Raw genomic sequence first — 27,815 nt, 5'->3', positions numbered from 1 at the left:
ACTTCTAAACTCAGACAAAATTGAAGTCATAGTACAAATATTTGGGCCCCAAAATCTCAGAAATATGGTTTCCAACCATATTTCTACTCTAGATGGCATAAGTCTGGCCTCCAGTACTACTGCAAGGAACCTTAGAGTTATTTTTGACCAGGATTTGTCCTTTACCTCACATATAAAATAAATCTCTAGAACAGCCTTATTCCACCTACGGAACATTGCCAAACTTAGGAGAATTTCTGCTTATTACCTTTCTGACTGTTTTAAATTAAAAATTGAGGAATTATTATAGTAAAAGAAGAATTTGTGGCAGAGCTGCTGAATTGGATTGCAATAGAGATTGTACAGGTTTACTAATAAAGTAGCCTGGGACTGTATATCTGGTAAGTATAGTTTACATTGTGTAGAACTATTAGCACAATAGTACAAAATAAATAAGATAAGTAGTGCTGAATAAGCTAAAGCAGTTTGGCTAAGCCCTAAATGATAACATCTGGCCTTGACCCAAACAACAACAAATTACTGTGGAAATATGACTAGAAATTATCATATAACCAAGTTGACCCACTAACAAGGGTTACCAAGAACTGAACATTGATAAGACTGCATTAAATTGTATTTCTTTTTTCCGTGATGTGTATAGATGGATTATGGAACAATGTGTACCTGGATGTAGACAGGTAAAAGGTCCCAACTCTTTCTATATGCACTGTAAGAGCAAGATCCATACTGTATATTTAAGAAGACTGGTTGTTCTGTGGCTATTTTGTATATTTTAAATCTTTTGGAAGTAATTTAAAAGACTAATGTGCTAATTCCCTTGATTGGGCAGTCTTTTTTGAACTTTCCCATTTATATAAAGCACATCAAAACCATGGGCAGAAACACAGATCAGACATGTTAGAGCAGTTCAATACAGAGACTGAAACAAGGAACCCAATTTAAATTTGGCATGCAGTTTCTAGGTTGCCCTGACTGATTACACTTTCAGCTGGTTTTGTTTATTTATGACTTTCACCACAGTCTAAATACTAAATTCAATGACTAGTAACAAGACAGACGTGGAGCAGCGTTTTCTGAGTCCTTTATTCCACTATATCTACATTACTAGTTGATGATAGATGCAAAGAAATATTGTGTTATGTAAAGAACCAAGAAATAGACAATGAGCCAGGTGGTTCATTAAAAAAATTTGATTCCAACTCGAAAGGCTGAGAATGAACTTAATTTTCTGAAATGCAAGAAAGAGTTAAGTAAAAAGTTATGAAAATATTTGTGATATTTTCAAAAGGAAAAAAGACTCATTACAGTCTTAATAGGTTTTATCTGGCCATTCTAGATGTCATTGGGCGAATGGCAGGGAACACCATGACAGACTTGCTAGTCTATCTCAGGGCTGAGAGACATATACAGACAAAAATTTAGACCTACAAGAAATTTGAAGCCACTAATGAACCTAACTGTGATTTCTTGGAATGTGAGACAAAATCAAAGTACCTGGAGAAAACCTATGCAAGCACAGGGAAGACATGTAAGCTCAGAAGGCAACTGCTGGAAAGCCGAGATTCGAACCGGGGACCTTCTACCTGTGGAACAGTGTAAGGCATTGCTGCTACTACATACTGTAATATCTAAATACAATGGTGTCAAACATTACATGGAGATGTTACAGAAAACCAATAGAAAAATTTGTTCAGTATTTTAACAACACAGGCATTACTGCTTAACTGCTCATTTACATGACTGAATTAGTAAGGCTAAAACTCATCAATTATTATGTGTTGTGTCCATCCATAAAATCATGGCAGATGAAGCTCTTCATACTTGTTGACACGAAATTCACCAAGTAGACCTTGTGTAATTGTTGATTTAAATAGGATCAGTGGTCCACACTTATGACTTCATTTTAACTGCAGCACCACCTGCAACACATAAACATAGAGGTAGATTCTCAGATTTAATACTTGAAAAAAAATTTGCAGAACAAAGTGAATATTGCAGCAAATTTCTGTGCTGTGGTTGGTGAAATGATTTGTACACAAAAATCGTTTAATGCATTTTAACAGTTTCAGTCACATGGTTCAATATTGTTAAGCAAACTGTGTAATGACTGTTTATTGTGAAAGCTGTCTGTCACAATGAGTGACTGACATTGTTTGAAAACAACTCCTCTCTTTCTGTGTTGTTTTTTGTAAGTTTTGTTATGTTTATGTTATGGCCATCTTCCAACAGCTTACATAATATGCTTTTTATGGTGACGGGCAGAAGTGAACGCACTGGGATTCAATTTTCTATCCATAAATACAGGATTATTTGCACATGACAACAGCTAGCCTGCTATTAGCTGTAAGCCTTGCAAAACACACGTCTGTTTCTAGTGGAGACCTAAATCATGTTCATGAGGAGCCGAGGTTCTGAACCTTTTATGAGAAGCTACACATCCATGCGATTTGATGATTACCATAATCAACACCCCCCAAATTTCCACATAAGGCTATTTGATCAGCTTTGTTTTTTCATTCAATAAAATTTCTGATGAGAGTAAGAAGTAGAATTTCACACAACAGTCCTTAAAATCTGCTGTCAGAAATAATGTCCAAAAACAAGTTTTAACCAACTCTAAACAACCAACAGTAACAAGAAAGCTATGGAAGCTAGGAAACTATTAGAAAATATAAATAGTGCACCTTTTATTTACTTGATGAAAGCAGTACTGTACTGTGGTAGAAATAAAGAGAGAGAAGTGTAGGCTGCAAGAAGTTAGATGCAAAAAAAGAGTTTCCCCTTCATTGGTAATGGTGCAGTTAAAACGATCACTGCAATATTAGAGTAGAGATTATTCCAGCTACAGTAGGTAAAATTACACTGTCAGGTGTAGTGACCCGCAAGGACCTGCATTTAAACTCAGAGACAGTGGGAAACTGATCAGTAACAAGAGTAGGAAGAAAAGTGTAACTACAGAAACAAAACTAAAAAAAAAACCTAAATTTCCTCTTATTAAATAGGCAAGCATGATCATGATATAGTGAAAAGAAAATTTATGTAACATTAAATTTCTTCTATATAACTGTGTTTAAATGTGAAGCAGAAATCAATTAAACTCCAAAATTATATTGACTTCATCTGAATGAATTTAAGGTCAAGCATGTGTTGCTCCCTTTGGGGAGTAGTAGTATGATCACGTCAGATCATGACAGGTATGATAGGTCTGGACCACCTTTGAAATTCGAAATACGAGAAAAGTGGAAAATGCCACAACTACTCTTAAATCACTTGTTCGTAGCAGTTAAGACAAAGTCTGTTCATACAAGTGGTTCTTCAGAGACCACCCACTCTATCTGGATGGTTTCTAGCAGAATGTGGACAGTCAAATGTAACTGCTCTAGTGGGATATGTGGAGGAATGCTGCCACAGGTCCTCTGTCTCTCCTCACGACAAAATTTTAGACTTCAGACAAACTCAAGTCACTTGGATAACTGCAGAATGATTTGCCTTAATTGCTTAGCATTGCTGTTGCTTCTCATGAAGTCACACACTGTTTTTTCAAATCTATCCTACTGCTCTAACTACATATAATCATTCTATTTAACCTTGTCTGATCAATATCCTAGATTATTTCAGAGGAACCTAAATTCCCTCCCTTGGAGACCAATAAAGTGTTACATTACATTACCACTCTTTGTCTCTCTCTCTTAGCTTCAAGCATACTGAGTTATAAATCTTTAAAAACAACTCACACATAATTCTGTTTTGTAAAACAGTAAAAACTCATTTGCCAAAGACGCTCTACACTGTGGCACACATCAATGCAAAGAAAACTGTGATTTGCAGATCATTTGAAACTAATTTTTTGATTGTAAACAGTAAAAAAGATACTTAATCAACACTTAAAAAATTGTTTTGTATGAAAAATATTTCACAAGACTGCAACCAAGATTGTGGGTTTCTCCAACCTTTCTCTCTGCTAAATACTTTTAAATTTAATATGTCTGCTATCTAATGTTGGGAAAGTATTTATGCATAAACCCTCCACACCATAAACACACACTCTGTTTTCTGCCTTTACAGGAATATCTGTGAGATACAGAGCCCAGTTAAGTAGAAGGAATTTGTTGTGAGAAGATACAGAAGTATCATGTAAAAATGAAGAACACGACAGACAAGCAGCCAGCATGTTAGGGCCCTAATGATCCCTCATTTATTTACTTCTAAAATGCTTTTTAATGACTTTTCTAAACTTTTAAATTTAGTTTAATAACCATAATTAATTAAACATAATGAATGGCTGCTTATGTGATATGACATTCTCATATTTCATATAGCTTCTCCAGTATGTTTCACTACAAGTAGTAACATAAATAGTTTGTCATTTTCTAAAATTTTCATTCTCATAACAAAATCCACGCTGGCTTTTGTGTATTTGTTTAATATAATTTTGCTCTGGTTTAATATTGTATTGTTTAAGTATCAACAAGTATGCTACATACAATTTAGAATAGTATCCCCAATTAACTTCGATCAGCTACAGAAAACGAAATGTGTTCCTTTGTTCATACTTTCAACTGAAACTGTGGCTTCAATATGAGTCTTATTTAATGTCTGTGTACCTTATTAGCAGCCTCTAGTGAAGTGATGAGAGTGTTTAACTCCTCTCTGTTCATCTCCATGGTGACAGGTTGCAGGGCTCCATTCTCTCTCACATCCAAACTGAGAGAGAGTAGAGGAATGTGGAGAGATGAGATCTTATCGCTGGACAGAGCTAACTGGAAGGAGAGGACAAGAAACAGAACACGAAATCGGGGAGGTGAAATTTAGATATAAACAATAATGCAGTGAGTTTCTTCTTCCCTAAGCAGTTTTCATGATTGTGTCAGTAGTTATAAATCATTTACCAATGTAGCCAACTGAACAATAAAGGCAGACTAAAGTGCACTGTGAGTTCACCAGATTTGTGCTTTAAATTTAGAAAGAGTTGAAGTTTGGCAAATGGTCCGCACTTATATAGAGCTAACCGCTTTTCACTGCTCAAGGATAGTTTGACCAAAAACCCTGGGGTTGGTGCCATAGTCGCATGAGACCACAGAATCTTTGTCCTTAGAGTCTTTTAAATGTTGTTAGATGAACCGAAAACACACAGTACTGCACAGTACCTTCCATGTAAACCCCCTACCATAACAGTCGGATAGACACCCTCTCTACTTTTAAGTCTAGGCTTAAAACCTTCCTTTTTAATAAAGCATATAGTTAGTTATAGTTATGCTGCCATAGGCTTAGACTGCTGGGGGACCCACCCCCCGATGCACTGAGCTCCTTTCCTCCTCTTGACCATCTCTCCTCTCCTCTCACCCCGCAATTGTCACCACTGTATGTCATTAACTCTGTGTGTTTTCTCCCGTAGTTGTCTTTGTCCTCCTCTGTCCCCCTCTCTCTGTCCCTTTCTGCAGGTGTCCCCCGGCTTTGAAGCTGTGTGTCTTCCAGCGTGCAGCTACTGGTCCTACCAACCTGCCTGATGTTTTGATGTTGCTTTTTGTTGCTCTGTTCTTTTCTCTCTCCCCTTTCCACTCACCCCAACCGGTCGAGGCAGATGGCCGTCCAGCCTGAGCCTGGTTCTGCTGGAGGTTTCTTCCATTAAAGGCAGTTTTTCCTCTCCACTGTTGCCTATGGCTTGCTCCAGGGGAAATTGTTGGGTTCTCTTTATATATCTTTATAATCTTGACTTTATTCTGTAAAGTGCCCTGAGATGACTTTGTTGTGAATTGGCGCTATATAAATAAAGTTGAATAGAATAGAGGGAATAGAATAAATGAGCATTATTGAGAGTTTTGTCCTTCTGCCAGGACTTCTCTGCAGAGAACCCTTATGTTCATTATCATCTCCCTGACTAAGGTCGTCCTTGTCTGGTTACTCAGTTTTTTGTTTAAATTCACCAAAAACAGACAACAAGAACAAAAACAAACAAACAAACAAACACAAAAAAGTGCAAATCACACAATACAAAACACAACATCATAACAGTAGTGTGAGATACGGCGAACCAATGTACAGTGTATGTTTGCTTGTAAAGGTGCATGGCGGTTGGAGAAGTGAGGAGGGGTAGTAAGGATGAGCAGAAAGGGTATAATCATAAAAGAAATAACATTTGGGATGGGGATGGGAAAGTACAGGGTAGGGGTATACATATGAAAGATATAAACATGTTCTAAGCATATATATTGTATAATACTTACTAATGAGAAAATTGATAGTACATTCATATAAATTAGCTTAACAGAACATGTGAAAATGTGATAAGGCAGACCAAAAGTGATAAATAAAAAAATAAAATTATACACACAGACACATATAAATTTAAATAGCAAAGATTTATAAATAATAATGTTTGTAATAATCAACGACTGCGACTTTGGCGCGGAAGGTAGAGCAGTTGTCCACCAATCTCACAGTTGTTGGTTCAATCCCCGGCTCCTCCGGTGTATGAGTGTGTGTGATTGTTAGTGCGAATGGGTGAATGAGTGAATGAGAAGCAGCGTAAAGCGCTTTGACTGCCGATTGGTAGAAAAGCGCTATATAAGTGCAGAACATTTACCATAACTAATATTAACTTATAGGCTTGATAATAACATTAGCAATAATAGAAAGGATACAAAACATGTCATAGTTAAATAATATATTGATACACACAAAAAACGGGGGAGAAAGGAAAGCAAGAAAAAGAAGAAATAAAATCAATTATTACTGCTAATAATAATGGATATTAATAAGAATGATGATATTTATTTAAAAGATAGATTTAAAAAAAAAAACAGGATCATGACATGTCAAATTTCTTGCTGTTTGTAGCGGGTGTGTGTGTGTGGAGATGTGTGTGGCTTTGATCCCAGGTATTCTGTTTAAGTGAAAATTATTAATATATTATTATTAATAATTATTTTCTTGGCGATTGTTAAAGAGATGAGTACTAGGTTTTCATATTTAATTTGGAGATTATCAGATTATAAACTTCTGAGACTTTTCCAAGTAAACAGAGTGATGGAGATGTGGGAATTCTGCAGCTCAGGCTAGAGGAGAGTGTCTCTGTCACTTCTACCCAGAAAGAATGCATCGGGTTGCAGGCCCAAGTGGCGTGGAAGTAATCCTCTGTGCTACCTGAGGTGCATTGTGAGCAGGTATATGTGTTGGTTAAGCCCCTTTTAAACATTTTGCTTTGAGTGATGTGGGTTCTGTAAATGGTCTTGTATTGTATAGGTTGTAAATTTGTGTTGCTAGTCATGGAGAAGTTGTTATTACAGATTTCTATCCAAAAGTCAGAGTTGCAGAGAAGGATTCCATTTTCCATTTTTTCTATTAGGACTGCTATTATATAGTCTTTGTTTGATATAATTTTATAGAGTTTAGACAACAGTTTCTGTGACTCAGTGATTTTTATCATCTCGTCAGTTAGTATAGGAGGCTGTACTGGGTTGTTAGTTATATTTATTCTTGATTTAATTATACGTTTTATAAAGTCTGGGTTGTGCCATATTGGGGTAAGTTTACAGGGTGGTAGTGTTCATTTTGCAAGCTTTCCACCAGCCTTTCACAGTTGAGGAAAAAAATAGTTCATTTCTTTGATTGTGGCATAAAAGCGAGATCTGAAACTGATATGGGTTTACATTGATTCTGTTCTGTCTATCATGAGTTTTTGTAATTAGCCTTTTGAATCCATGTGACTAGGTATTGCGGTTGTGTTGCTAGGACGTAGTGTTGGAAATTAGGTGCTTCAAGGCCGCCTTGTGATTTTTGTTTTTGTATTGTTGACAGTGAGATTCTAGGTTTCTTGTTTTTCCAGTAAAAGTGAGATGTTAGTGATTCAAGTGATTTGAACCAATCATCTGTGGGAGCTGTAGGAAGCATTGAGAACAAATAGTTGATTTTTGGTAAGATCTTCATTTTTACTGTAGCAATTCGTCCAATGAATGAAATTGGAAGGTTTGTCCAGCGTCTGAGATAGTCTTCTATTTTTTTTAAAATATAGGGGTATAGTTGAGATTAAAAAGCTCTGACAGCCCGGGGGAAATATTAATGCCTAAATATTTAATATTGCCAGTATGAAATGGAAGGAAGTGAGATGGGTGTGTGGTCACTGATTATGATTGGGTGAATTGTGGTTTCAGTTACTTGTTCGGTGAGTGAATTACTGATAAGGAAAAAATCAATTTGGGAGAAGGTCTGATGTAGAGGGAAAAAGTAAGTATATTCTCTAGATGTGGGAGTATTTAGTTTCCAGCTGTCATTGAGTCCATTGTAATTCATATATGGTTTTAGTATTTTTGTAGAGTGCCAATTTCTTGTGTTGCCAGATATATTTGATCGATCAATTTTGGGGTTTATGACAGTATTAAAGTCTCTAGTGATAATGATGTTTGTTGAGTCACATAATGAAAATAAATTATAGAAAAATGATGGATCGTCATTGTTTAGACCGTAAATGTTAACAAATGTGAGCTTTGTTTGATTAATTGATGCTTTTTATAATAACAAATCTTCCTTCTGAGTGAACCAGAGGTATGTTGAGGACTAATGGGATGTTCTTTCTAATTATTAGATGCACCTCTTTGCTTGCCATTATATGTTGATGAGAATGTTTTGTCATAATGTTCAAATGTTAGGTTTGGTAGGTCTAAATTGTTCAAATTTGTTTCCTGTAAGAAACATATATCAGCTTTTACCTTAGCCAAATGATTAATGATTTTAAGTTTTTTGTCTGCACATTCCATGATACTAGTTTAACTGACTGTAAGGTTGGTTGTAAGTTAAGAAGCTTAATTTAAATGACGTGATGATTGGTCTGCCTAAGCAAGTATTATATCCTGATGCATAGGGAGAAGTGGGAAGGAGGGAAGGAAATAACAGGAGTGTAGGAAATAAAGAACACATGAACTTTGGTAAGGGGTGAATAGTGGGATTGGTGAGTGTGTGTTTGTGTTTCTGTGCGAGTATGTGTTGAGAATGAGATTGAAAATACAATGCAGCCCAATGTGGATAAGAGAGTGTGAGGTAGAAGTGATAAAACATTAATAAGGAGAAAAAAAAAAACATAGTGTAACAAAACGGAGGGAGACATTAAGGCAGGGAGGGAATGTTATCTAATTTTTCACTTTGTCATTATGGTTTATAATGTGTAGACTGACAGGAAAATGAATTTGAATATTTCTATTTTAAATAAATGTATAATGCTTTAACTTTTGGAAAAAGTGAAGGCGTCTGAGGGATCCAGTATAAAAGTATTAGAAATTAGACATTGTGTCACCTTAAGCTGCCAGTCAAAGTCTTGCAAAGTAGCAGAGGAGATGGAAGTGGTTCTGTCAAGCAGAGCACAGCGGATTTCTTCTTGCCTGGCTCTCAGGACACTCAGCACAATTTCAGCATGGCTGCTGCCCACATCTGACAGTCCAGCCAGCACCTGTACACAACCAACAGGAGAAGACCCGTGAATCTGACAACAGCCACTCACTGCTACCACCAGCACAACCGTCACACATCCAACTGCTGTGTAACTGCTGCAAGTAAAAATTATTTGTATTTTCATTTTCAAAAGGCAGCTCAAGCCTTTAAAAATGCAGTGTATCCTACACCAAATCTTTGATATTGCTGTGTCTTACCTCTTCATCAGAGCTGTTTTTCCCCACTGCCACATGAAAGAGGACTGTCAGAGAGTTGAGGAGCTCTAGCCACTCTTCCAGGCTCCAGTTAGTGCTGTAATGATACCTGCGAGGTGGCTCCCGCCCACACAGGCCATCCACCACGCTGTGACACAGCTACAAATCACACAATACTGTGAGGTTCCGAGTCTGGCATTTGGTAAAATGGTAAAAAATCTCTGGCTCTTGAGACAAATCCCTGTGTGTTTATGCTTGGAAATTTTGCTGGACTGTCACATAGTCCAAGAGTGAGGGTTGAATAGCAAATTATTTTTATGTGAGGATTCAAAAGGGAAATAGCTAACCAATGAGAGTTCCGGGTGCTCTTCAGTGGTTGGGACTTCAGACAGAGTAAGGAAGAACATTATTACTTAGCAAGTTCATTAAAGTTTTAATACATAAAGCCAATAACAATTTATATTTGCTTCTTTAGAGGTGGTAAACTCCAAACACAGTATACTCATTTCCAACTGACTTTTCGAATTAATAATTATCCATTTCTATTCTAAACCAGCTGTTACTGCAAAACAAATGTCTCGGCAATGCATTTAAAATTCAAAACTACCACAACTAATCATAAGTACCGATTTGGGGAAACTAGAGGACTATATTGTGAAAAAAATAACACTGACTCGTTTTTTATTGTTTTTACAACAGATTTGCTGTTTGCTAGCTGTCCCTTAGTATTCAGAAAGGCTAAAAGCGGACCGGGGTAAAGTGAAGAAACATTTGATCTTATAAACTAAGGGTTCCTCAGCTTTCCTGCACTTATGCCGCAAGCTCTCTTAATCATCAGTCGCTTAACTAGGTGTCCACAGCATAGTGCTATATTAGCCTTTACTGAGTGACAGTGAAGCGTGCGATCTTCAAGAAAACTTTACTGGCCAACACTAACATTCAGTAAGAACTATAAAACTTTAAATAGTAGGATTTCAAAACCTAATGATTTCTGGTGAATACAATGCCCGGTACTTACTTTAAGACAATCTGTAACAGCTAACCTGCTAAGTAAAACCACCATGTTTTCATTTGTTTCCGCCTGCAGCTGGTCAGCTGATAACGGTCACGTGTTAGAAATTGCTACCTTCAAGTACGTTGGATAAAAATAACTTCACCTGCTTATGAGTTACTATTCGCACATAAAATTAGTAAATAAAATCGTTCTATACATATTATTCTGTGTATCTATGTAAGTCATAAGACGACCGTTGCATCGTCAGAACTTTTTAGAAATCTTGCCGAGCTCGCAGAACTCTACTTTACGTTGATTGTAGACAAATTGTGTAAACCAGTCGTAAATGTCTAAAGTTGTGTTTTACAAAATGTATACCGTGGACCACTTCCATGCCGAATTTAATATAAAGATCTAATAATTTCTGCAACATGTTAACTTATTGTATGTATGTGGCTAATATACAAGAAATATTGAATTTAAAGTAGTTGTTTATGGAGGAGTTATTGAACGATACTCCCTGCAAAAGCGGAAGGTTTAGCGTGACGATGAGACTGGAGTTCATGTCCTGCTTTGTGTTGAGGGGCTTGATGCGAGCTTGTCTGACTGAAGCGATACAGATGTAACTTCATTTGAAACGGAACACGATAGGGCAACAAAGCTGGGTAAGTACTGTCAGTGATTGGGTTGTAGATTAAAGTAGTTCTCCTCAGGACGAGACACGAAGTCGGTGACATGTTCATTCATTAAAGTTATGGTGAAGAAAAGGGAACAATAACGTCTAGTAGGCCCACTTTGTCAAGTAACGCTTTTGTAAGCAGCTGTAACGTTACGACTGTTTAGTGCGCAACGGGAACCTACATGTTCCTTTTTGGCGAAACACTGTGTGCTTAAAATAAATGATCATCCCTGTGAATATAACCAAACGTTTAACTAAATGGTCTTCACTTAAATAGCGCGTTTCTACCTATTGGTACTCAAAGCGCTTGCACTGTTTCTCATTCACCTATTCGCACTCAAAATCACACACAAACACACACACTCACACATCGATGGGGGAGCTGCTATTGCAGTTTATTATCCTCACTAAGTGTTTACTGAGACAAAGTCCCACCAGCTTGGCTGTGTATTACAGATTCCCAATGTAGGCTTCTGATGTTGCAAAGGCGGTGTGTTTACTTCACCATCAGCTGGGGAAGTGTGCTGTTTCTAAACGCTTAAGGAAACGATGAACGGAAGTTGGTGCGTTTTTATCTTAGACCCCCACACTGAGCAATCTTCAGGTTTTGATTATAATTGTGTTACATTTGTTTCCGCTCTGTTGCTAAGTAGCCAGGATAGATCTGTGCCTCCCCCAGTCTTCACCTGAACTTGACACCTTATCTAGCCCAGCCCAATTTTCAAATTAAAATTCTACTCTCAATGCATCAGCTACATGGACTAATAAAGGCACTTATGTCTTATCACATTTATATTGTATCACATAATTACATAACTTGCCATACTAACATCAAAGAAATATGAATAGAAGGGGCGGGATGCACAGAATTAACGTTCTCTGGTAATCTCGTCAACCTTCTCCTGTATTGGAGGGAGAATACTGACCAGTCTGATGTGTAAACTAGAGGTGTGTGGTTATTGCAGAGCAGAGCTGTGCCATTGCATTTTTGATGTAAGTGTGTAATGCGTCTGGCTCTACTTTAATTAACGTGTGTTCGCCATGATCCGTGTGTGTTGACACCTGTTGCTCCATTTTGCTGAGTTAGCTTAAACTTTATTTACACTTCTTCAAATTCATGTGTAATTCTCGGTATAATTAGAAAGTCTAGGAATTTACATAAAAGCATGCCTTGCACAGAAAACGTGTCTGAAAGGGCATCCTGACATTTTCAGTTTTAAAGATAAAACATTTAAACCTCCAGGCTTATACGGAACATACAAACTATTTCTGCATGCAAGCATATCGTGTGATATCAACTGTGCCCTATATTTGACATAATGAAACAGTACAGAAGAATAAAAGCTTTAGTTAATGTTTCATCATTGTGAGTTATTATCTTACCTTTGTGCAGAGAATGATGGTTAGCTGGTTGGGTATGTCACTAAGTTCTGTAAGACTGATCCATGCCCTTGTTTAAGGCAGTGGCTTCTTGCCTTAAGTTCAAAGGAAAACATATTTCTATTATTTATTTATTTTTTTCCCTTTTGGCTTATCCCGTAAGGTCAGGGTCGCCACAGCGGATCATTGTCCGCATGTTGATTTGGCACAGTTTTTATGCCGGATGTCCTTCCTCAACCCTTCCCAATTTCTACCGGGTTTGGACCGGCACTGCACAGCTGGGGATGGGAATGGGCTGTTAAGGGTTTAGTGTCTTGGCCAGAGACAGTTTGACAGTCGGGACCGGGGATCGAACCACTGACCCTGTGGTCCGTGGATGGCTGCCTTACCAACTGAGCTACAGCTGCCCCCACAACATATTTCGATTATATTTCTATTGTATTGAATCATTTACAAAAACGAAGAAAGTCTTTAAAAGGTTCCCACACCTGGACAGTTTATCCAATTCTAACTGACAGATCCTCTCAAAGATCATTATGAAGGTGAGGTGTGAACTGTCATCTTTAGTTCTTTCCACAAATGTTATATGGGGTTTGGGGCTGGACTTTGTTTGAACCACTTGTCCAGAAAATAGTCCCGCATTGACTTTGCTATTTACTTTGGATAATGGTCATACTGACAAATTAACCCTCACTGCATTCATTTTTTTGATTTTAGTTAATTTGCTAACTAAACTGCATTTCTTTTATTACAAAAATCTATACAAAAAAGTAAAGCGGGCTAAACACTTTTTACCTTGACAGTCTAGCAACATAAGATGATGCTATGTCAGTGTCATATTTAGAGTTTGTTCTAAAACAAATACGTGTAAAATATTTATTTTCTACATGGTTTTTGTGACTACTTTCCTAGCTATGCAACATTAGTTTGTACTGATAGAAGCTAATATAAGAATCAAACAGGAACCGATGATTTTAATGAAACATGCACATCCTGTTCACATGCTATCAAGTGCTGGCATCATAGACATACTCAAAACAAGGTTGTAAGACTTTTGAACTTCTGGAAATCAGTACTTCCTTAATATCACATAACTTGTGCCATATGACTGATGCTTTGTGACAACATTAGCAGTTGTTTCAAAGTGGGAGAGATGAGATGATCATAGGATTTGGCCTGTTAGTCAATGTTCTTATACTGTATATATCCAAGGAAAAGGAAAGAAACATTCAGAAAAAACTCCATACTCTAGAATCATACACAAATAACATTAATTAATTAAATTAATTAAAAAGTCCCTCCAGGATTGCTGACCATTTTTAAATGTCAAAAATGTTGGTGATTTTGTTTTCCACACAAAAAACAAACAAACTGATACATGTTGCAATGTTTTATGATGTATTAAATTGCATGGCTGGACTGGGGGATTGGTTTAATTAAATGGAACATCATAAATTCCTGGAGGAACTTACATTTACATTTAGTCATTTAGCAGACGCTTTGATCCAAAGCGATTTGCTAGTGAACTTTTAAATCAGCTTGTTTCTCTGACTCTCTTTTAACATTTCTGCTTATTAGGCTCATGTCAGGTTGTTTTGTGCAACAAAATGGGAGTCAGCCAACATTAGCTTTGTAAAACAATTTCTTCTATTCTGGCATTGAATTAACTTTGAATTCTGAAATTTAAATTGACTTGTGTGATTGCTCTGCTGTTATTATCTGATTAACATTTACTTTTTATGTTTCCAATGTCAGTATATGTTTTCCTTGTTTTAACTCTGTACAGTGCATTTAGAACTTTTTCAGACCCCCTTCACTTTTGTTCATGTTTGTCACGTTGCAGCCTGATAATCAAATCATTTGAATAATAAAATAATCATTTTCTCATTAATTTACACTCATCACCCCAAAAACTGTGGTTTTCGCTTTTTAGGATGAGAACATTGTGATAAGTCCAGTGTTGAGCACAGAGGAGTGGGCCCAGTCACTCCCCCAGCTCAGCCGAAGCCTCTGCTGTATAAATGGAACGGCTCCACTGGGTGCAGCATCGCTGTCAGCGGCTGCTAGCGAGAGACTGGAGGCGAGGCTGGTACTCTGCCCCTGATGGCATTCCCAACAAAAGCTCACAGGATGCCAACTGCTCTCCATGCAGAGTCAATGGAAAGCATAGAACAGTGTTTGCTCGCCATGGGCCCCAGCAACATGAGTATGAAGCTGTCTCTAAAAGCTACAAAGGCAATGCCATCCGCACCACCAAATACAGCTTGTTGACTTTCATCCCCATTAACTTGTTTGAGCAGTTCCACAGGTGAGTTTTCTTTTAGCAAGTAACACTTTTTTGCTTTTGTAAATGGTTTTTATAGATCAAGATTAAGTTAAATTGATTCAATCTAAATTTTGAATATGTAAGAGAGATGATAATATTTTGATAAAGGTAGAGAAAACTGGAGAGACATTTAAAAAATAATTAGACAGCCATTCACTAATAACTAAAGATTAATACATAAAATGAATTTTGAACTGATAAAACAATAATTCTGGATTTCTAAAAAATATTTAAACCACGAAAATGGGTCTGTTGGTCATGGGCTATTATTTTAGGTAGGTAGAGTATAAGTATCAGACAGAGGCATAGCATCACTGTCTGGCTAATACTATAGCCAAGTGAAGTGATTATTTGAGGTGGAAGCTGACTCTTTTTGTATCCTTTACATTTATTTACCACATGTCATCAGTATAAAATGGTGACAAGTGTTTCTACTCACACTGATATCTGGCCTACAATTTTTAAGACTAGTTGCTCCAATGGCAATGAGAAGGCAGATTTTTTAATGTAGTAATTATTTTTGGGATCCTCTAACTCTGATTGAGGTAATTTAAATTGAAAATATATAAAACAATTTAGTTTTCATTAAGAACCACACAATACCCATCTCTTTTATGCTTATACTTTATACTCATGCACTTTATTAGGTACACCTTAAAAGTAGCCATTAGACGATACATTAAAGGATGAACATGGTCAGCACCAGTACTCATGCAGGCTGTTGCAAATGATGCTGAATTGGTACTAAAGGTCTTGGAGAAATTGGGTCTCGTCAGAGCAGGCAATGTTTCTTCTGTCAAATTTTGACGAGCCCTTGCAAATTGTAGCCTCATTTTTCTGTTCTTAGCTGATTGGAATGGCAACTGTTTTATTCTTCTGCTGCCATAGCCCATGTGCTTCAAGATTTGAAGTGTTGTGGATTGAGACATGCTCTTCTGCATATCTCAGTTGTAAAAATTCAATTTCTCAGTTACTGTGGCTTTTCTATTCCTCTGGCATCAACAAGGCATTTCCAACAATTAATGCTACATTGAAAGTTACTTAAACCACCCTTTTTTCAATCATTATGATAGTTTGAATTTCAGCAGATCATCACTACTCACTATATAGTGCACTATACAGTGTGTTCGCTAATTTGTAGTAGTGTGCGAATGTTGTGTGTATTAATATATCTACTATACAGTATAGTCCACTCAAATTATTTCAAAATGCAACTCTAAAAGTTTGACTTTTCAAATTCTACCATTGCAAAACAAAATTACATTGCTGTAAATTAACAAAATTTATAAAATTGGGTTTTTCCGGGTGTCCTTTTTTGTTTTTTATTAGTAATTTCCAAAACCCATCTAATTCTTTGCTTTGGTTTCCAAATTGGACAGAAGCAGATGATGATGCTGTAAAGAAACATGTATTGACTTTCTTATGTAGGTAGAAATACAAATTTAATTTATTACTTATTAGTTTAATAAAGGCCACACCACTCATGGTTATCCACTAACAGTTGTTGTGGTATTTCAATCAGGACAAAAGTGGTGAACTGACCAACAGGCAAGAGATTCATGCTGACCTGGTAGTAGTAGTACACCGGAAGTGGAAGCACTTGGTTACACATCAGAAGTTTGTGTTGTATATTTTTTCTGTAAAAAATAGTTCCTTTGGTTTTTCATTTGCAGGGCTGCTAACCTCTACTTCTTGTTCCTGGTATTATTGAACTGGGTGCCAGTTGTTGAAGCATTTCAGAAGGAAATTACCATGATTCCTCTGCTGGTTGTTCTCACTGTTATTGCCATCAAAGATGCCCTAGAAGACTACAGACGGTACTTGTATGACAAAAAGGTCAACAACAATGTTGTGCAAGTTTACTGTAGGTGAGTAAACCTATCAGGGTGAATGGCTGCCAACAGTTATGGACTTTGTCTATTCATATGTACAGTAGCTTATCTGCTGGATTTTCTAACAGGCCTCAGTCCATTGAGCTAGACTACACACCTCCTCCATGCTAACTGTAAATACTAGGGTCCCACACAGAGAGTTTCATCTTCCTTCATAATGTTTGCAAAGGGCTACATGACACTATGGAGTTTGCATAACATATCACAGTGATAGGCCAGATCTGATAGTCACAATGTTTCATGAGGTCATCGGGATGTAAAGTTGACTTTTGCTTACATTACTATGCTGTACAATGGGCAACATTTTTTTAATAATCGTTTGACCAAACTTTTTGTAACAAAGAAACACCTCACAAAAACACTACCCATGAATATAGACAATTCATTGTTGGATTAAGTAGTAATGGAGATTGTTCAAAATATGATAAATTCAGGAAATTTCTAAAATTACCTTTAAATCCAACCAGGGGGCACAATCCATTGTCTTCCTGTGCCAGCCCCAAGTCTGGATAAATGCAGACGGTTGTGTCAGGAAGGGCATCTGACATAAAACACAGGTGGAAATGGGGTTACTGTTGATCGAAGAGGGACAGGAGGAAGGCGTGTTCGTAGGCAGAGAGGGAAATACAAGCATGTAGAGCCTGTTTCAGACATGAACTAGACAATGTCAGGATCTGATCCTCCTGACATTGTCTAGTTCATGTTACTGACAGAAGTTCCCGAATTTTGTTGTCCTTTCAGTTCAACGTTGTTGTTGTCATGTATGAATGAATGAATGAGTTCTTCACCTTTAGGTGGTGGGTAAAATTCGAGTAATGTCAGAGGCAACAGACTTGGGCTTTTGTGTTTACACATACACCCACCCCAGAGAAAGTCTGGAAAATGTCTGAATCCCAGTGTATCTCCTAAAGGGCCTGGTTTCATGCGTAGAAAGAGTAAAACAGATGCAGTATTTGCTTTGAGGATGCTGATAAATTCCTAAGATTGACCTGATTGAGGTCACTTCTGTAGTTTCCAAATGGTGGTCTGTTCAAACTGTGTACACGTTTTCACGCAGTTGCAAGAAACCATCAAACTTTTGGAAAACAAACTAAGCAAAAAAAAATGAACTTATCTTCCAACGTTGCCACCACACAAGTGAAGCACATCGCAGCTCTTAATACCTCGAGCTACATGGAACAAACAGTCTCTATTCACCCGGCTGTTTGTTCAGTGACCCAGGACCCCGACGACACGCTGCCGTGGTCTGGCCCTGTTGCTTCCGCTGGAAACGCGATGCCAACCCGCGGTCTTCTGGCCCTGTCGGACGACCAATGGCCTGTCCCAACAGTGGCCTGCTCCTCGCCGCTGACACAGGAGGCCTGGATCCCGGCTATAAGGAGACATCGAACGACACCTGCTGCAGCTAATCTTGTCAACCAATCCATTGGACCACCATCCCCGGTACAGATAGATAACCTTTTCACTGTTCTTGAGGAGCTGGAAAGGCTGAGTTCCCCGGCGGCGGTTCCCTGTGACTCCCTGCCCCGTGAGACTCCACCTCCCGCGGGCAGCGCGGTTGGGGCATGCTTCCGAGGCCTCACCAGACCAGACGTGCCACCACCACCAACACCATGCCTCCAGAGAGGAATCCACATGCTCCTCTTCGGCGCACCTTTCCACTTGCTAAATGCTAAAATCTATGCTAATTATTGGTGACTCCATCATTAGAGAAGTCCGCTTAAAATCAGCTAAAACGTTTTGCTTTCCTGGAGCCACAGTCATTGACATAGCGGAGAAAATTCCAAACCTGATTGAAAGACATTCTACATCAACAAAAGTAGTGATACACGTTGGCACAAATGACACCAAACGCCAACAGTCTGAGTTGCTGAAACGTGACTTTGTGTCATTTTTCAACTCACTGGAGAGTTTCCACGACAGATGGTTCTTCATTTCCGGCCCAATTCCCACGCTGGGTCGCGGAGATGGCTGGTTCTCCAGACTCCTCAGCCTGCACACATGGCTTCAACCACAAGTCCACAAGACTCTTTTACGTGGACAATTTCAATCTTTTCTGGGATCGTCCTCAGTACTTCAAGCAAGATGGACTGCATCCGAATTTTCTGGGATCACGGATGTTGACTGAGAACATTGTCCACAGCATCTCAGTCTCCGGAGACTGACTGACCATTGAAAACACCTGTGGCTTCGATGTGCTCACCTCTCCTGCATCTTCCGCTCCAACACCCGACAACATCCACAGGTATAAACCGTCCGAGATATTTATAGAATCTGACGTTACCAACAGACAAAATGCAGCTCTTATGGATTCTAATTTTTCACCCAGGGAATTTTATTATTTTGTTGAATGTTATGATCTTAACCACACTGCTCTTTGCCCCATAGAGACTATTGTCTGTTCCACGACCACCTAAACTTTTTAAACCAAAAATGAACACAAGGGTTTTAGTCACACCTGGGACTTTGTACTTACATATGGCATTGAAACTGATAATTTAATAGTATTTCCTCATAATTCTCTTCTGTCTGACCATTTTCTAATAACCTTTGAATTTACAATAACGGACTATACAGCAGTTTAGAAAAAATTCCACTACAGAAGATGTTTATCTGAAAATGCTGTGAATAAATTTAAAGAAATTATTTCTTCATCTTTTTCACCACCATGTGTCAATACTATGGTGAGTAGCCATCTTACTCTTGTACAAATTGATTATTTAGTTGACGATTCTGCAGCCTCACTGCGTATGATACTAGATACAGTTGCCCCTCTGAAAAAGAAGGGAGTGAATCAGAGGAGCCGACCTCCATGGTACAATTCACAAATGCACAGCTTAAAGCAGGCGTCACGAAAGTTAGAAAGGAAGTGGCGTTCCACTAATTTAGAAGAATCCCGGTTAGCCTGGAAAAACAGATTCAAAATGTACAAAAAAGCTCTCCACGATGCCAGAACAGCATATTATTCCACACTAATAGAGGAAAACAAGAACAACCCCTGGTTTCTGTTCAGTACTGTAGCCAGGCTGACTAAGAGCCATGGTTCTGTTGAGCTGTTGGTTCTGTTCTGTTAAGTATTCCCTTAACTCTGAGCAATGACTTCATGACTTTCCGTACTAATAAAATTGTAGCCATTAGGGAAAAAATTCACCAAATCCTCCCTACAAATATTACAGATAGATCTTCAACAGCTCCAGAATCCTCAATAAGGCCCCAATCCATCTTAGACTCCTTTTCACCCATAGATCTCACTGAGCTAAGTTCAACTATTGCTTCCTTAAAACTAACAACATGTCTTTTAGACGCTGTTCCAACCAAATTGCTTAAAAATGTTCTACCTTTAACAGACACGTTCATATTAGATTTGATTAACCTATCTTTAGAAACTGGCTATGTACCAAAGGCCTATAAAGTTGCTGTAATCAAACCATTACTTAAAAACCTTGTCTTGATCCAGGAGATTTAGCCAACTATAGACCAATTTCAAATCTACCGTTTATTTCTAAAATCCTTGCAAAAGTAGTTGCAAAACAATTATGTGATCACCTTTACAGGAATAATTTGTATGAAGACTTTCAGTCAGGATTTAGAGTTCATCATAGTACAGAAACAGCACTGGTAAAAGTCACCAATGATCTTCTCCTGGCTTCAGATAATGGACTCGTGTCCATACTCGTCTTACTAGACGTTAGTGCCGCATTTGACACCATTGACCACAACATTTTATTACAGAGACAAGAACATGGATTTGGGATTAAAGGAACCACCTGCATTGGTTTAAATCTTATCTGTCAGACATATTCCAACTTGTTCATGTTAATGATGACTCTTCTTTATGCACCAAAGTTAGTTATGGAGTTCCACAGGTCTCTGTGTTAGGACCAATACTTTTCAATCTGTATATGTCAGCTTTAGGCAAAATTATTAGGAAACATTCCATAAACTTCCACTGCTATGCAGATGATACCCAGCTCTATTTATCTGTGAAACCAGAAGATACTAACCAATTAGTCAAACTTGAAGCATGTCTAAAAGACATAAAGACCTGGATGTCCTACAATTTCCTACTTTTAAATTCAGACAAAACTGAAATTATTCTCTTTGGGCCTAAAAATATGAGAACTATGCTGTCAGACTATATAACTATATATTTAGACAGCATAGTTCTAAAATAACTACTTTAGATGACATAACTTTGGCATCCAGTACTGCGGTGAGGAACCTTGGAGTTATTGTTGACCAGGATTTGCCGTTTACGTCACATATAAGACAAATCTCTAGAACAGCCTTCTTCCACCTCGGAACATTGCTAAAATTAGAAGCATCTTGTCTCAAAGTGATGCCAAAAAACTAGTCCATGCATTTGTTACTTCTAGGTTAGACTACTGTAATTCCCTACTTTTGGGGTGTCCTAATAACTCTCTAAAAAGCCTTCAGTTAATCCAAAAGGCTGCAGCAAGAGTGCTGACTGCATTAGGGAAGAGAGATCATATTTCACCTTCACTAGCTTCTCTCCATTGGCTTCACATAAAATCTAGAATAGAATTCAAAACCCACCTCCTCCTACAAAGCTCTAAATGGTCATGCTCCATCATATTTAAAAGATCTCATAGTTCTGTATCGCTTGAATAGACCACTTTGACCACTTTCCCAGAATACAGGCCTACTTGTGGTTCCCAGAGTATGCAAAAGTAGAATGGGAGGCAGAGCCTTTAGCTATCAAGCTCCTCTGCTGTGGAACCAGCTTCCAATCCAATTTTTTTTCTCCCTTCACTTTCCACTCACCCCACCGGTCAAGGCAGATGGCCGCCCACCCTGAGCCTGGTTCTGCTGGAGTTTTCTCCCGTTAAAGGAAGTTTTTCCCTGCTCAAGGGGCATTTGTTGGGTTACTTCTATATACTTGTGTAGTCTGGACCTTATTCTGTAAAGTGCCTTGAGATGACTTTGTTGTAAATTGGCGCTATATAAATAAAGTTCAATTGAATTGAATTGAATTGGTGGAGAAGTACAGAGGAGGTCTTAAGGAGTTGCATTCTGTCTTTGTAGATTTAGAGAAATCGTATGACAGGGTGACGAGAGAGGAGCTGTGGTGTTGTATGAGGAACTCTGGAGTGGCAGAGGACTATGTGAGAGTGTTACAGGACATGTATGAGAGCTGTAAGACAGCTGTTAGATGTGCTGTAAGTGTGACAGAGGAGTTCAAGTTGGAGGTGGCTCTGCATTAAGGATCAGCCCTGAGCCCCTTCCTGTTTGGTCTGGTGATAGACAGGCTGACAGATAAGGTTAAACAGGAATCTCCATGGTCTATGATGTTTGCAGATGACATTGTGATCTGTAGCGAGAGCAGGGAGCAGTTGGAGGCAAATCTAGAGAGGTGGAGGTATGCTCTACATGTGTGGGACCCAAGTGGAATGGTGAGGTTACAGGGAGAAGCGGTAAATAAGGTGCAGGTACTTAGGGTCAACGGTTCAGAACAATGAAGAGTGTGGAAAAGAGGTAAAGAGGCATGTGCAAACAGGTTGGAACGGTTGGAGAAAAGTGTCAGGTGTATTGCGTGATAAAAGATTATCAGTGAGAATGAAAGAAAAGGTGTTCAAGACGGTGCTGAGACCATCGATGTTGTACAACTGTCTCTAAGATGTAAAACATCGATAGAGACAATAGCACTGAAGAAAAGTAAGTAGGCAGAGCTGAAGGTAGCAGAGCTTGAGATGTTGAGGTTCTCTTTAGGAGTGATGAGGATAGATAGAATCAGGAATGAGGACATCAGAGGGACAGCTCATGTTAGATGTTCTGGAGATAAAGTCAGAGAGGCCAGTTTGAGGTGGTTTGGACAGGAGATTTATGGATGCAGTGAGAGAGGACATGAAGTTAGGTGGAGTGGGAAAAGAATCCTCCTCTCTCAGAGGGTAGGCTTATAGATGCAGTCAGATGATTCACTGTGGCGAACCCTGAAAGGAAAAAGAAGAAAGAAAAGAAGAAGTTACTCTTTAAATCCTTTTATTTTTTGTGTTGGGGTGGACAGGTTAGCTCAGGCGCTCAGACTGGTTAAAGTTGTGGCTAGTCAGTGTATATTTTATAAACTGAGCTTTACTGCTTGTCATATATGTTTAATGTAGTTTCCCGAGTTAAATATAAAATGACACAGTTGCTGGACCATTTTAAATAAAATAAGTTATTGCATCTGTTTTAACACTTATGATCCTATAGGTTTGTCTTGATAAGATAATTTGTGGTTGTTTTTTAACCCTAAGAGATTTGTAGAATGCATTGAGATGAATAAATCTGTCTTTTCACAGAACTCTATAAATTAAATGTATCAAAAAATTCAAACCTGTGCCAAAAGTGCCAGTTCAGTTCAGCCTCTAGTCTCATAGTAATGATTTTAGTCCTAGACAACACAGCAATAAAGTGCTTCATACTGAGAATCGTTCTTTTCTTGTATGGGAGGAGCATAACAAAACAACTCAGATGTGGAGAATGTCGAGAAAAAACAAACAAACAAACCAACTGCATGACTAGAAACAATGTATGAAAACAATGACAGAATGATAGGTTTGTGACAGGCAGGGTACACAATAGAAAAGGAACTTTAAGTTCACTTGTTTAGTGTGGTATCCAGTGTGGTATGGAAAAAGCACCAGGACAGACTTTTTTTGCATTTACAGACATTTTCATCCTCCTTCTACCCCACCATTATTTAAACATCACACCATATTACCATAAAAGCAATATCATTCTCTTTTAATATGCAAAACTAGCATATATGCACTTAGCCTATCCTAATGTGGTTCAAAGAAATGCACAAAAGACTGTTTTAAAACGTTTAGTTCCTGGCAGTGTTGGGGAAGTTGCTGTGCTTGGAAATTATTACTGGTGAAGATGGTGGAGATAGAGGAAGTAGTTCACTAACACTACACTTCTACTAAAAACAGAACGCTTTTGGCTGCTATAAAAAACTATTTTTGAGAAGTGCATTTTCTTACGTAGTGCTACAGTATTATTTTTACTTTAAGCTAGACAATATCGGTCTTCCAAAAAATTTGTATGATTGAGGGACTAGAGGTCCCTGTCAAGGAAAATGTAAACATACACTGGCAAGACAAAGTTTAGAAACACTTATGTATTTCTATTATCTTTTGTTGGTGTTAGGGTCAACGGTTTAAATGGTTTTAAATTAATCACAAAACACAACATATGAAAAACTATTCATTTTAACCATATTTGAGCACGTAATAAAGGTCAAATCAAATTAATCAATAGCTGATTGAGAAACCTGTGGCATTCCACGTATCAGTTTTTCCAGAAATTAAGATGTGGATTTTACTAAATTTATCATGCATGTCTCTCCCAGGTGTTAAAAATTCTCAAAATAAATTAATGTTCATTATATTGACTATATTAGGCTCTTCCTTCATAGTTAGAGTGAGATGTAAGTGTAAATTAGAACTAAAAATGGCCATACAAAAATGGCTTTCCTTAGAAACTTGTCAAAAGACAGTACTTGTCTTGAGAAAGGAAAGTTGTTATTCCAAGAAATTAAAGATTTCTTTAAATGCTGTGGACTATAGTCTTCAGAGATATGCTGCTGCTCGATCGTTTCAGGACAGAAGATGCAGTGAAAGGCCCAAGTGCACATCTGCCCAAGATGAAGAGTACTAATGAGTATCCTCCTTGGAAAACAGCCCCTGAATTAGAAGTCAAGTCAGTGAACCTCATGGGGAGAGTTATATTACATTAGCAATTGGAATAAAATGTTGCAGTGGGCCAAAATGAAAAATCAATGGCTTTTTAAACAAATTCATGTGGACTGGAGAGTCAGAGTTTAAATTATTTGGATCAAAATGAGCAGAAGCAGAGCTCATGAAATGCCGATAAATGCCTTCCATTTAGTTAGGTATGGAGGTGAAAAAATTATCTGTGGATGCTTTAGAAATAGGAGTGGGTGATCTGCATTGTGCGCAAGGCATCCTCGATCAGCATAGACACCACTCCATACTGAAGATGCATGCCATTCCCTCTGGAGAATGAGTGTGTTTACATGAACTTAAGTAACCAGGTTACAGTCCACTTTCTCAGGAAAGCTGACATGTCATGTAAACAGGAAAGCTGGTATCTGAAATCAGGATAGGGAACTAAGGAAACCTGGTTTCCCCAGGTAGAGTTCTGTCAGAGAACGCAGAGTTGTCTGCCATGTATTTGTAATGGGCCTCGCTTTGCATTGTGTTCAATAAAGAGGACAACACCTTCCGAAGGCTGTCTTTGATGGATTTATTTTATCTGTAATTTTATAGCAATGAAACATTCATAGGGTTTCTCTCACGCTCATGCTCTCAACCCCTGTACAACATGAGTAGCAAAGTCACACTATGCTTCAGGCTTGCACATGATCTTAACAGTACACTCTAGCATTGCACATTACAGAGCAAACAACATAAAAACATAAGTAACTTCACTTTACAACTGTTAAAAGTAACATCACTTTCCATATTTAACAAAATACAATAAAATTAGAGAGAGCAGAGGAAATGTGTACCTTCACAGGGCAAAAGGAGGAAGTACTGCTCGCAAACATTTGGTAAGTACAGCAGACTTCAAAATAAAATAGTGTGTCCTGCACATAACATAGTACAACAACATTACTCGACTACATATACACGTAACCAGGTTTCTGATCACTTTCCTGCAACTGTGCATGTGCTGCAGATGGAAACATGCCCTAAGTGAATTAATAGAAGTAGAGATTGCTTTAAAAATGAGGTGGCATTACCCGTTAACCTATTAACAAAGTCCCCCCAAAGTCAGCCAGGAAATTTAACTAACACAAAATGCCTCCTAGAAGTCTAATCCCCCATGGATTTTAAAAATTTCAACTGTTATAGATCCGCTGCATGTCTCCTTTTTTTTTCCTTTCCGTCCTCCCGTGCTGTCACTCTGCTGCGACATGAAAATACACAAAGAGAGAAAAGTCAGAAAGCAGCGTTTTCCATCATTATGCAGTAAAAACTGTACTCTAAGCTTACAAAATAAGTCAGAGGTGGAGGAGACTTTAAAATACAGTCAAAACCAGATGTCTACATACACTGTTTAAAACAAATAAATAAGACTAAACTTTTCCTATTTTAGAATTATTACAATAATTTCTATTTGCTAAATGCCAAAATGGTGAGAGATAGAATTTTCTTAGAGAATTTTGTATTATTTCAATTCAATTTAACTTTATTTAGATAGCGCCAATTCACAACAAAGTCATCTCAAGGCACTTTACTGGGAAATTCTGGGAACCACACGTAAGCCTGTATTCTGAGATCAAAGTGGTCTACTGCAATGATATGGTGCTATGAGGTCTTCTATATATGATGGACCCTGACCGTTCAGAGCTTTATATGTAAGAAGCAGGGTTTTAAATTCTATTCTTAATTTAATGGGAAGCTAATGAACGTGAAATATGATTTCTCTTGCTAAGTCAGCACTCTTGCTGCAGCATTTTGGATTAATTGCAGGCTCTTTAGGGAGTTACTGGGGCATCCTGAAAGTAGGGAATTACAGTAGTCCAAGTAACAAATGCATGGACTAGTTTTTCGGCATCACTTTGAGATAGAATGCTCCTTATTTTGGCTATGTTCCATAGGTGAAAGAAGGCTATTCTAGAGATTTCTTTTATATGTGAGGTAAAGGACAAATCCTGGTCAAAAATGACTCCAAGGTTCCTTGCAGTAGTACTGGAGGCCAGACCTATGCCATCTAGAGTTTTACTTTCTTCAAAGTAGTATCATGGGAATATCATGGCTTTGGAAGCTTCTTGACAACATTTGAGTTAATTGGAAAATAAAATTTGGGTACATCTCAAACACACTGCTTTCTTTTGTAACATTATGGGAAAAATCAATCAGGAACAGAATTGTAGACCTCCACAAGTCTGGTTCAACCTTGGGTACATTCTCCAAATGCCTGAAGAGGCCACATTCATCTGTTCAATCTATTATATGCAACTATAAACACCATGGAAATCTTTAGCCATCATACCGCTCAGGAAGAGGAGTTAATCATAATAACCTAATAAAAGTTAAGACTACTCCTTTTACAGAACAAAACCCCAAAACTATTAAATGTGGATTATTAAATATCAGATCTCTCTCTTCTAAATCTCTGTTAGTAAATGACTTAATAAGTGATCATCAATTCGATTTATTTTGTCTCACTGAAACTTGGTTGCAGCAGGAAGAATATGCCAGTTTAAATGAGTCAACCCCCCCAAGTCATATTAATTATCATGTTCCTAGAAGCACAGGCCGAGGTGGAGGAGTAGCAGCAATCTTCCATTCTAGCTTATCAATAATTCCTAGACCTAAACATAGTTATAACTCATTTGAGAGCCTTACTCTTAGCCTTTCACACCCAAACTGGAAAAAGACTATATAGCAGTTAGGAAAAAATTCCACTATAGCAGATGCTTAAGTGAAAAAGCTGTCAACAAATTTAAAGAAATTATTCTTTCATCATTTGCTTCACCATATGTTAATACAATGGAAAGTAGTCTCCTTAATGTTACTCCTGCACAAGTAGATTATCTTGTTGACAATTCTGCAGCCTCACTACGTACAATACTCGATAGTGTTGCCCCTCTAAAAAAGAAGGTAGTAAACCAGCAGAGGCGATCTCCATGGTATAGTTCACAAACACGCAACTTAAAACAGGAAACACGAAAGTTAGAAAGGAAGTGGCGTTCCAGAAAGTTAGAAGAATCTCATTTAGCCTGGAAAAATAGTTTAAAAATGTACAAAAAAGCCAGAACAGCATATTATTCATCATTAATAGAAGAAAACAAGAACAACCCCCGGTTTCTGTTCAGCACTGTAGCCAGGCTGACTAAGAGCCATAGTTCTGTTGAGCCTACTATTCCCTTAAC

The 27,815-nt window shown here is 38.0% G+C and overlaps 2 protein-coding genes across 8 annotated transcripts in view; one reads left to right on the top strand and one right to left on the bottom strand.

The window, feature by feature from the left end:
- Positions 1–1,064: 1,064 nt before the first annotated feature.
- commd8 (COMM domain containing 8) lies at positions 1,065–10,802 on the bottom strand. 2 transcript variants are annotated; one of them, XM_067495504.1, is made up of 5 exons: positions 10,654–10,802; positions 9,639–9,794; positions 9,287–9,439; positions 4,605–4,760; positions 1,065–1,919 (listed from the first exon to the last, which is right to left on the bottom strand). In XM_067495504.1, exons 1-5 carry the CDS (start codon positions 10,696–10,698, stop codon positions 1,899–1,901), a joined length of 531 nt encoding a protein of 176 aa, XP_067351605.1. In that variant the 5' UTR covers positions 10,699–10,802; the 3' UTR covers positions 1,065–1,898. The 2 variants fall into 2 exon arrangements, with proteins under 2 accessions (XP_067351605.1, XP_067351604.1); XM_067495503.1 differs by lacking the exon at positions 10,654–10,802 and adding an exon at positions 9,983–10,057.
- Positions 10,803–11,137: 335 nt separating this feature from the next.
- Positions 11,138–27,815, top strand: part of atp10d (ATPase phospholipid transporting 10D) — a 40,047-nt gene continuing 23,369 nt past the window's right edge. For 4 of the 6 annotated variants that reach the window (XR_010913554.1, XM_067495497.1, XM_067495496.1 and 1 more), the window contains exons 1-3: positions 11,138–11,294; positions 14,622–14,996; positions 16,688–16,882. Coding sequence is in view for 4 of the 6 variants with exons in the window: in XM_067495497.1 (XP_067351598.1) it covers positions 14,710–14,996; positions 16,688–16,882 (482 nt within the window). In the remaining 2 variants the exon portion in view is untranslated. Of the gene's footprint in view, positions 11,295–14,621; positions 14,997–16,687; positions 16,883–16,904; positions 19,152–27,815 lie in introns of those variants that run through there. The other 2 variants (XM_067495498.1, XM_067495500.1) reach the window with 2 other exon arrangements.

Source organism: Channa argus, unplaced genomic scaffold (assembly GCF_033026475.1).
Source record: "Channa argus isolate prfri unplaced genomic scaffold, Channa argus male v1.0 Contig023, whole genome shotgun sequence".
NCBI classification, from domain to species: Eukaryota; Metazoa; Chordata; class Actinopteri; order Anabantiformes; family Channidae; genus Channa; species Channa argus.
Note: the sequence above shows the minus strand (reverse complement) of the source record. Positions and strands in the feature narration are given on the sequence as shown.